The sequence below is a fragment of the Protomyctophum parallelum genome, assembly GCF_964188405.1.
Source record: "Protomyctophum parallelum genome assembly, chromosome: 6".
In the NCBI taxonomy this organism is placed as follows: domain Eukaryota; kingdom Metazoa; phylum Chordata; class Actinopteri; order Myctophiformes; family Myctophidae; genus Protomyctophum; species Protomyctophum parallelum.
In genome coordinates, this window is record NC_139701.1 from 43,455,461 (window position 1) to 43,469,503 (window position 14,043).

The window sequence follows — 14,043 nt, forward strand, 5'->3', positions numbered from 1 at the left end:
GTGATTTAATTCAGAAGACAGGTGAACATGAACAACTTAAAACAGACAGGATACAGGTGACAGGATACAATGACTCAACAAGGACTGACTAGGGAACAAGACTGATATACACATGAGGGTTGATTACAAAATGAAACACAGCTGGAGCAAACAAACATAGAACCAAGAAAACTAGACCAGGGAACAAAACATAGAAATACAAGACCTAGACTGTACAATAAATGACAAAAGTCTGTGACTGTGACAGTTACTAAAGGAACTTAATTTTTTTCTTTTGTGTTACAACATTTAGCTATTTTTTTTATCCCTAGCATCCCTATACTCTGAGGGGGACCCACAGGCAGAGGAAGACCAAAATGTCCAGAAAAGTCAGAAGGCGTGTTCAGAAAGTTTGTTTAGATGTGCTTGTGTTGTTGTCCCCCGGTCTGCTCCTAGAGAGGGAGTGAGAACCACAAACCCACGTTTCAACCCAGATTCGGCTCAAACAAGGGATTCAATTAATATCGCTCCAATGCCACAAACGCCCAACAGCCGCTATAAGAAATGTGAATCCCTAGATTCCCTCAAAACCGCTCTCACAGAGCACCTACGGACGGCTGCAATTAGAAACTGGCGCCTGTAAAAGAGTTAATGTCCGCCCCTATATTTTTCTATACTGTATACATGTTTTGACGATTTTCTTTTTTTATTATTATTATTTTTGCATAAAAGTATATTTGTCTTTAAATGTTTTGATGAATTGAAAATGGAGGACCCTATGAAGCTTATGTAAACACGTCTTAGTGCCTTTTCTGGTTTTATCCTCTTTAGCAGTTTTCGTATCGACCTGTGCTTTCATTGAACTGTATCCATTCTGCAAACCGTCAATAACATTTTCAATAAATCAATCAATCAGGACGTGCTGGTCCCAGCGTGTGCAGTGCCCTGTCTCCCCCTGCTGGCCTAGGACGGTACGTGCGTGGCCGCTGCAGCAGGCCGTCATGGCTGCCTTCAAGGGCGTGTGGACGCAGGAGTTCTGGCGCTGCGTGGCCGCAGAGTTCCTGGCCATGCTGCTGTTTGTGCTGCTCAGCCTGGGCTCCACCGTCAACTGGGGCGCCGTCACAGGTGAACACTGGCTGAGGGGGGAAAGATAATAATATATATACTTACACCAGGCACTCATTATCAACAATGAACCGATGGCGTCATTATACAGTAAAATGGAAATTAGTCTTTGGCTTGCAGCAGTGTTGTTTTTGGGCGACTAAAACTAAGACGAAAAATGTCCGTCGACTGCCCTTTTTCCACTGACGAAAACTAAATGAAAACTAAGCTATGGTGACTAAAACTAAGACTAAATACAGTATATTGACAGTTTCGTCGACGAATATAAACTAGACTAAAATGTCAGGAAGGGACTAGTGGACAAGAGATCCAGTAGTCATTTTACACTTGGTTGCATGCTGAAAAAAAGAAATACTCAAATAAAGTACTTTGTGATGTCACTGAGATGCACTTCATAATGTTACTGATCACATGACCCCACCTTTCAGACCTCCGGTTTCAGACCTTGCATTTCTTTTCACACAACTCTATGGTATATTTATGACGTAGACACATAGTAACATATGGAAAATAATCACTTTTCTTTTCCTTTTTTGTGATAATCCTCCCTACTATAGAGTGTGCTGACCATAAGGAGTTCCTCCCTGTCCCCAGTTCACCCCTGGGATAAAAAAAAGCATAGTTTTAATTTAGTTTTTGGCTAGGTGGCCCAGCCTTCATCCAATCAGGATGGAGAGTGCACCAAAGCATTATGGGAATTGTAGTCCAGGAAGGAAGTGACACTGGGCTCACTGCTAAAATCAAAAATATCTAAAACCACATATTGATATTACACACACAAAAACCCCCAGGAAAGTGTTCTAAATCTTCTAAACGTCATTGACATATATAATGTTTTTGCAAAAAGGGTGAAGTGTCCCTTTTAGTACAGTATGCTATAGTCACCACTTACATGTCCATTCCACCCACGGCAGCAGGTGCAGCGGAGCAACAACAGCGCCCCCCGGTGGTGCTGATCTCCCTGTGCTTCGGCCTGAGCATCGCCACCATGGTGCAGTGCTTCGGACACGTGAGCGGCGCCCACGTCAACCCGGCCGTCACGGCCGCCATGGTGGTCACCAGGAAGCTGAGCCTGGCCAAGGGCTTCTTCTACCTGCTGGCACAGTGCCTGGGCGCCGTGGCGGGAGCCGCGGTGCTCTACGGCGTCACGCCGCCCGCCGTCAGAGGTGGCCTGGGAGTCACCACGGTGAGAGAGGAGAGAGAACTGGATGTTACGTCCGTAGCCGTGGTTCTTTAAGCCAATTTTGACTGAAAGAAAAGGCTTCTAAATCCTAATTTAGTAGTGGTTTTCTGAAAAACCTATGTTTCTATGTCAGTGGTGGTCAACCTTTTTCACGTCAAGGACCCTCAGAATTATCTCTATTGGGCCACGGACCCCCATCTAAAAGTATGTAGTTCCAGGGACCTCCCAGAAGGAAAGATTTGAGTTAAAAATGTTCGCTCTGAAAAAATATATTCAAAGGTTTGCGCCACATTTTCACGACTTTTCAAAAATAGCAGAATAACAAGCTTGTAGCGCGCTACCGAGTGGCGCTACAAGCTTGTAGATCTGCTATTATTCAATAGCTAAAGTATAACATAATGCTTAAAACACGAAAAGGGGTCCCCGCACTGAATGGGTTAAGCTAATGAGCTAAATGGTTCACCTATGGCAGGGATGGGCAACTGGCGTCTGGCGGCCCAAGGGCCACATCACATGCGGCCCCCACCTTCACTTAATGCGGCCCATATATTATTTATTTCAGATGTTACAATTCCAAAAATGCAAACATCACCCGCTTTAATTACTTCAGTCTGTAGATTAGTTGCTTAATGAGTATAGTATTAAAATGTTAGTCTGTTTTATGTCCACTGTATTTGCATTTTGTTCATAAAGTCAACATAACTATAACTAAATGCATTTGAAATTACGTAAAAAAGGTTACTTTATGAGTGGTATTATGTTAGGATGTGTTCCGTCTGTGTTTGATGGCCGCCTCAATGCCTTTCCAATGGAAGTCACATGGTTTGACCAAACAATTGTGTTTGATGGGGGGAGGGGGGCAAGTGTTTGGTCAAACCCCCTGACTTCCATTGGAAAAGCATTGAGGCGGCCATGAAACACAGATGGAACACATGATGTGTGTTTGACATGTGTGTATGAGGTCTAAACCTCTCTCTCTCTCTCTAGATTCTATTTTTTGTTTTTTGAGGGGAATGGGGCCAAAACAAGGGCCAACGGCGGCCCCGTACATGGCCTTCATGGCCTCTGTGCCCTGGGGTGGTCGGGACAGGAACCAATTACCATTACATGCCGATAAAGCCATTTCATGTGTAGTGTTTCATTTCTTTTGTATTATTCTTTCAGGTGAACAGCAGCATTTCCGCGGGCCACGCTCTGGTGGTGGAGCTCCTCATCACATTTGAACTGGTCTTCACCGTGTTCGCCACCTGTGACGCCAAGCGCAGCGACCTGAAGGGCTCGGCGGCGCTGGCCATCGGCCTGTCCGTGTCCATCGGACACATGTTTGCAGTGAGTATACTTCTTTTTCACTGACGACAACTAAATGGAAACTAAGGAGGGCACCCACTGCCGTTATAAGAACTTTCCGCGCCTGTTTACTTCCTCTGACCAGTAGCAGAGGCTAGTCACACTCAGTGGGGGATTTATGTGGGGAAAACAAGTCTGAAGGTTGGTTTTGAGTGTGCTTTTGAACGTGCTGAAAGTGTGTTGGGGGGCAGCTCTGATGTGAGCTGGGAGTGAGTTCCACAGTGAGGGGGCGGCCACTGCGCGAAGGCCCTGTCACCCCAAGTTTGCTTTGTTGGACTTGTGGGGATCACCACAAAGAGACACCACAAGAGCTGCCAGCCAGTAAACTGGTGCTGTGGGAACCAACACGACGGGCATCGATCACAGGGACGTCCCACACTAACATAATGTGGATGTACTCAGTTTACAAAGTTTACAAAGGCTGCAGAGAGCAGTGTTACACCATTAACATAGGAAACGTCTTTAAAATGGCATCAAACCAGAGATAGATACACCAATGCAACACTGCTCGTCTGAGGATGACCTAGAGAGAGGAAACACAAGCCCAAAAGAAGTGAATAAAATAAATGAAATTTTCCTAATTAATCTTGGGGGAAAAACATGGAATATTCTTTGTGACGAACACATATCTGGTATGATTTACAGGAAAAACAAGCCCAACGTTGCTTAATAATTAGCAGACCTGGCAACACTGGTGTCCATTCATGTGTCTGTGTGGTTTAGGCGCTCTCCTTCTCCCTCCCCGTGTAGTAACGTTTAGCTATTTACTGTGTCAGCAGCATCAAGCACATCATGTTCTCCTATTTCTGTCTATCCATCTGTAGCTTGTGGCCTGAGGTCGACCATATATCTGTGAACATGTCAACAGAATAACTTTAGATCTTTGTATCTTTAGATCTCAGTGTCTGTCATGCTTTCAGAGTTAAATTAACTTAAAAACGTCAAATAAAAACAGCCAAAACAAATCTGTGGTCTAATGTACATCAAACTCGGTGTCCTTGAATAAATCAAATACAAAGTTGAGAATGAATTATGAATTATTTAAAAATACTCCTTACCACATTGCCTGACACATATCTGTGGCAGTTCAGGTGTCTTTTAAGAGCGTATTGCTAAATGCGTTCACTGGCATTCATCATCTTTCTAGAAATCAGTTAGTCAATAAATCATATATTTGCACCATAGTTTCCTGCTTTCTTTCGTTTTAGGGATTTTAGCTGTTTTTGACAGGGGGGGCGGGGGCATTCATGGGGCTAAATATGTATTTCTTTACAAAATGTTATACACTGACACGAAACAAGACAGGAACGCCCAAAAACGTCACAGCCGGTTTTTTAACAAGACAGGAACGCCCAAAAACATCACATCCGGTGTTTTACCCCGGGCAGAATTTTCTATGGCTGCCAATGCAACTTTTTCCAATCCTTAATCACATACGGCAAACACCTATGCCGATAATATCTAACTTGCGGAGGTAACGTGCCTTGTCCGCGGGCAACAGATCTTTCAACGTATGGCATTGCAAATACGTTAGATAATCGCTACTCTGCGCAATATTGTTTTGAAAATGCCGCAAATTGCATTGCAGTGAACGAGAGCAAATCATAAATCACAAATCTTACCCCGGGGGGTGGGCGGAGCCGCGGAGTCGCAGCTGACGCCCCTCCCTCCGCTCTGATGACGCGTTGTTATGTCAATGTATAGCATTTATTTTTATTTATTTTTTAATACAGTCCTACTAGACTCCAAGAAATTACATCTGGCCACAAAAGATCACGGGATCTATTGAATGTGTCAAACTGACATATTGAGCCTATGACACACAGTTGTGTGGCTTTCCCCCAGTAGGCTACCTTCACATTCAGTAGATCCTGTGATCTTTTGTGGCCAGATGTAATTTCTTGGGGTCTATTAGGACTATAGTAAATAAAAGAAATAAAAAATTGCTATAATATTTTGTAAAGAAATACATATTTACATTTAGCCCCATGCTCGAATGCCCCCGCCCCCCTGTCAGAAACAGCTAAAATCCCTAAAACGAAAGAAAGCAGCAATTTTTTTTTTTTTTTACACTCATCTTATACTTTCTCTAATAACAACCTAAAACATGAAAAAACTAAACTTGTCCTTTAATATTAAAGGTATATTCAGTGATTTCACTTAATTCAAATATCACTTATTTTTTTGTTTCGTTGTGATAATCCTCTCTACTATAGAGTGTGCTGGCCATATAAGGAGTTCCTCCCTGTCCCCAGTTAACCCCTGGGGGTCAAAAAACCTTAGGTTTCGTTTTTGACTCTCTATCCTGATTGGACGAAAGGCTGGGTCCCACAGCCAAAAACGAAACCTAAGGTTTTTTGAGTAAAATCACTGAATATACCTTTAACATTTTCTCACATTGAATTGTGTGATACATCATTCATTGGTAAGGTAACCCTTTTTTGATAAATACAATTAAAAGAATAGTATTTTTGTTTAAAAAGGTTAGTTGCTGCATGTCTCCAGCTGTTAAGTAGAAAATACATGTATGTGTTGTCTCTCCTCCTGATTGGACAAAATTGATATCCCGACCGGAAAATGAATGTTCTGTTTACTGAAGAGCTGGAGAGATTACTGAAGCAACACTTATAGCAATGATTAATATCACAATTTAGATTAATTTAACGGTGTTATTGTAACAAGAGACTATCCCTCACACAACCTTTTACCATAACCTCTCTGTGAGTACTAGACCACTTCAACAAACTTGAAGTTCTTTCGTACAGTCAAATTATAGAGGAGAAATAAGCTGAAATGGCATATCTAAAAGCGAGCTGATTGATTGATTGATTGATTGATTGATTGATTGATTGATTACAGTATGCAGAATGGATATGGACATTTCAAACGAAAGTACGAGTCAATACAAAAACTAGTCGATACAAAAACTGTTACTGTGCACGACACCATGGATGAAGCATTACACTTCTTTACAACAGGATCCACCATTTTCAATTCACCAGACATCCTATGCGGCTTGTAGAGACCTTTCTGACAAAGAAGGGAATTACGATAAAACAATACGAATAAAGTTCACACATTGGAGGAGGAGCTACAAGTTGTCTGCTCGACGACAGCAACGAAATGCATGATGACCAGTGGTGGAAAAAGTACCCAAATGTTTTACTTAATTAAATGATAAATACTGCAAGGTAGATGTCCCGTGTTCAAAATGTACTTGAGTAAAAGTACAAAAGCATCTGCATCAAAATGTAGTACAAGGGCAACAAGGGGGCCCCTGCATGCACAGAAGGAGTCTATGGCTATTTGGGGGTCCGTGGCATGGAAAATGCCCTCCTTAATTGCGGCTTTTTTGGGTCGACCCCCTGTGGAGGGTGCCAGGGAGGTGAGAACATGCTGGGGGCTCAAATGTCCGGGTGTTTCACCACCACATATGCGTACAGTAACTGTACAGTACACAGCATGCATCGGTCTTGTCCATACATGGCAGTGCTGTGTGTGGCAGCGTGTGGAGTGGGTTGGGGCAACACATCTAGTGAAGCTGTGGGAGTGTGTTTGAACTCAGAGGAATGCAGTCCAGCCCGACAGAAACAAACTTGTCAGTATTACACGTATTTGCTTCCAAGACCATCGGACAGTCCTACACCCACAGTTTCTGATGTGAACAATAAGGCACGGCTAGCACTTTCAATATCACATGACACTGATCATCCCCTATATCGCTTTGTTAACCTCATGCCACCTGGACAAAGATACAGAACCTTGCTGTGGAAAGAGTTTTGTTTATAGTAGTTGTGTCCCCTCAGCCATCGCGGCATGAAACAAACTGCCCCACTTGTGGATCGGCTATATTTTTGCTACGACAGTAGCCTATTATATACTGTATGCAATGTGGTTCTCTGACGATGGGGAGGGTCACGATATTTCCACACTCATTCCAAAGTTGCCCACCCCAGGCTGGGTTGGATCATCAGCAGGCTTTGAAGCTAAGGGGGTGCCATGCCTTTGGTGGTTTGTACTGGTGGGAGCCAATGTAGGGAGTGGAAAGGCGGACGTGAACATTCTGTCTGGCTGACCTAGCGTGCCAGTCAGGAGGGAGTTATACAACAAGTATAATCACCATTAACAGTAACTAGAGTTTTGCCCTAGAGAGCACTGGCCTACTTGGAACGATGCAAGTTGGAAATGAATGCCCCACCCAGTTATTATAGTCTGTGTCCCTTGTATGCCAATATATGGAGTTATTTGTCAGGCATATGCCCAATTATGGATCTATGCAGATGGGCCTAGCTGTCCTGACCCATCATTTTATACATTATGGATAATTAGTGTGGACTCATGTTATTCGTCTCAACTGCTATTGGCTAATTTGGGCCCTGCCCAGAGCCTGCATGCAGGGCAGGGGCCCTGTCCATAGCATAGACTGTAAAGAATATGGACAAAGCGTTCCCCGGGTCTAACATGAACGTAAAATGAAGCCTGTAATAATATGCTAATTCCTGATGTAAGTCGCCATCTTTCTAGATCCGTTTGGTACCAGCTGGCCATTGGCTGGCTCCGTTTTGTACCAGCTGGTCATTGGCTGCCCAGACAACGAGGCGGGACTTCCCCCCTTCTTCTCTGTTGGTTTTTATTTTGACTCGAGTGGGAGGAGAAGACTCTTGAGTGGGAGGGGAATCCCGATCATAGACTGTAACGGTAGCCACGCCCCTCAGAACATACACGACTTTATGGTCATTTTTTTAATTAATGGGACCATAATTTTCCAAAAAGAATATTATGACATTAGAAATGAGACTTTAAACTAGTGACTGGAAGAAGAAAGTATTCATGACCATGTTTATTAAGGTAATACAGTCTAGGTGAAGTTGGGCCAAAATGCATGGGCCTCTATGGAGCTATGGGGCTTTTTGGGTCCAGTCCAGCGCCCCAAAAGGCCTTTATATGAACTACCGATTTCAAATGAGGCTTCACGAAATATCTGGCTGACTGCCCCCCTGGTCCATAGCCCGGGCAGAGGGCCTTTTGTGTGGGCCCGACCGACTCAAGACCGGGCTGCTGGAACGCACGTGTCAAATTTGCGTGGTATATGTTTCTCCTCAGATCCCCTACACTGGAGCCAGTATGAATCCAGCCCGGTCGCTGGGCCCCGCCGTGGTCACCTGGAGCTGGGACAACCACTGGGTAAGAACAACTCTGACCGTACATCATGGGAGAACAACATGGCCGACACATTAGTGTTGGCCATGAACACTAAATAGACTGACAATTTCGTCAACAAATACAAACTAGACTAAAGTGTTAGGTAGGTTAGGGAAGAGTAGAACTAAAGGACAAGTCATTTTATGCTTGGTTGAATTCTGAAAATAGCAAATCTACAAGCTCACAACGCGTCGTCAGCTTGTAGATCAGCGATTTTCAGTATGCAACCAAGTGTAAAAGCAGGCATTACGACGCCATCAAGGCCTGCCAATGCATTTCACTCGACTAAATCAGCTGTAGATCGACTAAAATCTTATGATATTTAGTTGATTAAAACTAGGCTAAAATATATTTCTGAAATATATTTATGACTAAAAAAAAAAACGAAATGGAATTTTATTCAAAAGACTATAGGCATATGACTAAATTAAAATCTAAATTTTGCTGTCAGAATCAACACTACAACACATTCACCATTCAACACACTCACAGCCGTTTGTGTCAAACGTGTGATGATGAGTGGGGACAAGGTTTGTCCGCGCAGCACGTTTGACGTTGACGCCACGGAATGTGTCCTGTTGTGAAGCGTCGGATGTTTATGACAGTGGTTCTCAAACTGTGGGTTAGGACCTCGAGGGGGATTTTGGGCGGGGGTCCCCAGATCATTTCCTTGACGTGCAACATTTCTAAAGTGTCAATTTAAGGGCTTTGAAGACCCTTAGCACCTCTAAAATATAATACAAAAAATCGGACCATTAATGCGTCAAAAGTAATCAAATGCGTCAAAAGTAATAAACTATGTAGACTACAGAAAAATGGCAGAAATTTGCCAAACTAAATTGTCGAATATTACCTAAGAAAGAGGCAATGATTGTGAAAATAGCCGATCTACATACTGTACACGTCAGTGCATTTTGGCTATTCACAACATATCGGTGGAACTGAATGCCTGAACTCCTACAATGCTAAGTGCTTGTCAGGGTGGGTGGTCCCCAGTTCAAATAGGACGATCATTTTGGTGGGTGTGTTCTGAAAAGTCAGGTGATTTACGATCATTCTCTGTGCCTGTCGTCATGTGACATACAGCAGTGGTTTTCAACCAGTGGTCTGGGGACCACCAGTGGGCCTTGGTTTAATTTTACGCTCTCAAGAGTTAAAGGACCTATAACATAAAATTCAACTTTTTCCATTTCTTTTGTGTTTTTGGGGCTCCCATATGTGTTTTCTATCCCCACAAATAACCAATTTTGAACAATCAGGCTTTCATATCATATAGGTGCTTTAATGGAAATTGCTCTCAAGAACAGCTTAACTGATTTTGGTTTTATCGTGATGTCATCAATGGCACCCTACTTTGTATAATCCTCCTCTTCTTTAGTCTTCAGTTCCAAATTTGCATTTCCACTTTGTTTACAATGTCCACCATTACGCATCTGCATTGCTTAATTTACAAGAAGTCTACACAATTCAACGTTTGCCTGTTATCTCTCCTAATGGTACCAACATCAATACAGAAGAATGGAATCGTGGACAAAACAAAATATTCGTTAGTTTTTGGTCTGAGAGGCTAAATGTCATCAAACGGTGGTCCGCGGCTCAAATACGGTACCCACAGAAATAATGGGCCTTGATATGAAAAGGGTTGAAAACCACTGACATAAAGTGATATCCTTGAATGTCCATAACAGGTCTGTAAGTTAGTAGTGTGCACTCTCATAGTTATCGGGGGGCGGTGCTTGAGAACCACTGCTCTCATGATCAATTGAAAGGACCAGAAGTGAATTTCTCATTCATTTTTCCCATAGACATTTCAAATGTCTATGGGGAAAATGAACGGGGAATCATTTCCTGGGCCCTGGTAGGGGGCGGGACTGCGACGCTCTATATAGCCTGCTGCTTAGCAGAAATGGAAATAAAATAAATGTAAAGATATTTTAAAATATATATCTTTGTGAACGGAAACGGCAGCTTCCTTACTCAGATTTCGGGAGGTGTAGTTCCAGACTCTCTCCATATAGCATTCGGAGATTGTGGAATAGTGGCTTACATTTCTGAAGAAATCCTGGAGACTTGGCGTTCAGTACTGTAATTCGATTCTTATGATCAAAATAAGAACAATATAGCGGTGTGTGTAAAACGCGAAATCAAACATTTGCCACGGACAAGACCAAGGGCTACACAAGCTCACAACGTGTCGATGAAGAACGGCTAGTTGAACTATTTTAAAATGTTTTTCAAAATAGTAAAACATGTCAACTAAGTTTAGGGATAAGGGATAAGGGGTGGCGCATGAAGATACGGCCCCAATTCTTAGGGAGATATTGATGACCCCTGGTGCTGAGTCGTCAGAGGCCCATGCCTCAGCTTTTGATATCCCCCCTCTGGTCTTTCATTCATTTCTACACACGTGGCTCCCTGTGACTGGTCAGACTGAATCAAATACATTTCCTTTTGGCAAACATGGACCGACATGTTTGATATTTGTATGCAAAACACATTGACCCTGTCCCTATTTTGGGCAGATTTTCTAAATGTTTTTCAACATCATGGGTTTTATCATTTTCAAAAATAGCGCATTTGAAGCAGATAAAAAAAAAATCATCAGTTGTCATCGTTTGTTTTGAAAATATGTAGTTCCAGGGACACCCCCCCCCCCCCCAGAAGCAAAGATTTGAGTTAAGAATATATATTCAAAGATTTGCGCCACATTTTCACGACTTTTCAAAAGCAGCTCATACTGTAGATCTGACTTGTAGATCTGCTATTCTTCCATAGCTAAAGTGTAACATAATATGCTTAAAACACCCAAAAGGGGTTCCCGTCCTGAATGGGTTTCTAACAAATCAACTCCTGCATCATGTGTAAACAGCATGCAGACAGACGTATATGGAGACTGGACTAACTGAACGGACAGGCTTCTGGGGGGTCGACAGCAGGCCACAGGAGAGGATATGACCTCTGTCTAGACGCGGATCCCATGTCTGCTTCCATTCTATTTATACACGTTTAGCAATAACTTACCATAACTAATGTGACAACGTCCTCATGCAGCACTTCCGAGAACATAAATGATTATGTATGTATGTGCAATATGTGCACGAGCAATATATCACACCAAGCCATGGCTACGGTCTGTGCAGTCATGTAGATAACTACATGACTGCACAGACCGTAGCCATGGCATCCAGGGAGTGTGTGTGTGAAAAGTTTGGCATTGATCGAGTTATCTACATGACTGCACAGACCGTAGCCATGGCATCCAGGGAGTGTGTGTGTGAAAAGTTTGGCATTGATCGAGATATCTCGATCAATGCCAAACTTTTCACACACACACTCCCTGGATGCCAACGACGAATCTCTGACATTATCCTGAAAGGCCTGTTATAGCGCCACCATGAGGGAGAATTTCACATTTTTACCTATAACTGCTCCGATCTGCGTGAAACGTTGAATGCACACTCCATAGAGGCCACGGAAAAACCTTTAGCATGCATTTTTTACATCTGCCTTTTATAGCACCACCAGGCCAACCTCCCAACTTTTGTAAAACACATTTTTTTATTTTACTCCAAAAATCCCACAAATCGTTACACAGTATCTCTATAGTTATGTGCTCAAGACGGATCTGTCTGATATTTCATATTCCATCCTAATTGGCTAACATTGGCTTCCAAAGTTGAACGAAGAATAGACATTGTGGTGATACTTGGAGGGGCGGCAGTGGATCAGGGGTAGAGTGGCCGGATGGGAACCGCAAGATTCCCAGTTAGATCCCCATGACTCTGCAGAGTTAGTGTCGAAGTGTCCTTGAGCGAGACGCTGAACCCCTAATTGCTCCCGATGTGCAGGTTGGTGCCTTGCATGGTTTCCTCCGCCATCGGTGTGTGAATGGGTGAGTGTTGAAAGCACAATCTATGTAAAACACTTTGGATAAAAGCGCTATAAATGCACCATTTACAATTTACCGTAATTTACCTGGTAATCCTGACAAGGGTGTTTAGATTCAGCGTTAAAATTAGGATGGGGTTAGGTTGGGATTAGACATTTAGGGTTCGAGTTGGAGCCTGTTTTATAGCCTATACTATGGAAAATAGACGATCTACAAGTTCACAATGCGTTGCGGCATGAGCCGGTGTGAGTCTGTAGATCGGGCTTCAGGGTTATAGGGTTAGAAATTAAATGAATATAGAACGTGCTAAAACATCAATGCTGCGTGTGCGTGTGTGTGTGTGACATTTCAGGTCTACTGGGTGGGGCCGGTGCTTGGCGGAGTCCTGGCCGCCGCTCTGTACGAGTACCTGTTCTGTCCCGACCCCAAGCTCAAGAAGGCCTTCGCCGACGCCTTCGCCAACAACAAGAAGCCGCCCTTCCCCTCCTCCGCCGGCTACATGGAGGTGCGGGGGAAGCGGGACAGCGTGGTGGTCAGCAGCGGCAGTGGCGGCGCCGACCTGGTCAATGAGCCGCTCTTCACCGTCATGGAGGGCGCGGAGCGAGCCGAGAGGATGGAGCGCCAGAGAGAGCGAGAGGCGCTGGGCGAGGTGCTCTCGTCCGTATGACTGCTGCGGTGCGCCGAGGAGGAAGAAAGTAGCATCCTGGACCCCTCTGCCCTGAAAAGCCCCTCTACTCTGAATCCTGCCACTCTGTACGCTGCTCTGAAAGAGACTGACCTCCTGTAAGGGTCACATTAGCGTCCAGGGAGTTCACTTAAAACTGAATTCATACTCCCATCATCACACAAAGGTTTCGCTTGCCGGATGTTGTTTTCGGCAAGCCACCCAAGTCATGATAGTGTACAAATTTGGCTTTATCTCGAACGAGGTTCAGAAGAGTGTGAGAAAAGCAGGAGTATAGGCTATTCACCGTGTAACCCCGCACATCGTTTAACTTTTGACGTCCAGAATCCGAATCATTTTCCAACAATGAATGACGACAACCGTCATTGCTGCCCCAGGGAATTGGAATTGAATGCTATAGTCGGAAATAAAGACGTTTTATTTCAGTGTTCACAGACAAGGCAAATGCAAAAACAATACCTCAAATGTAAAAAAATAAAATAATAATTGGGTATGTCAAAATGGATGTGAAGTTGAAGCAATGTTAAAATCAAGCGTAGAGGGTGAATAGAGTAGTTATGAGTGGTCTGTACGTTATTGTGCTATTTCTTCCGCCTTAGTGCACGTGAGAACATAAGTATTGTAAAGTAAAGT

The 14,043-nt window shown here is 43.6% G+C and overlaps 1 protein-coding gene across 1 annotated transcript; it reads left to right on the forward strand.

Moving 5' to 3' along the window:
- Window positions 1-980: 980 nt before the first annotated feature.
- LOC310860965 (aquaporin-4-like) lies at window positions 981-13,392 on the forward strand (the record flags this gene model as incomplete). The annotated part of the gene is made up of 5 exons (XM_083768188.1): window positions 981-1,104; window positions 2,028-2,290; window positions 3,452-3,616; window positions 8,738-8,818; window positions 13,078-13,392. 5 exons carry the CDS (start codon window positions 981-983, stop codon window positions 13,390-13,392), a joined length of 948 nt encoding a protein of 315 aa, XP_083624314.1.
- Window positions 13,393-14,043: the final 651 nt, after the last annotated feature.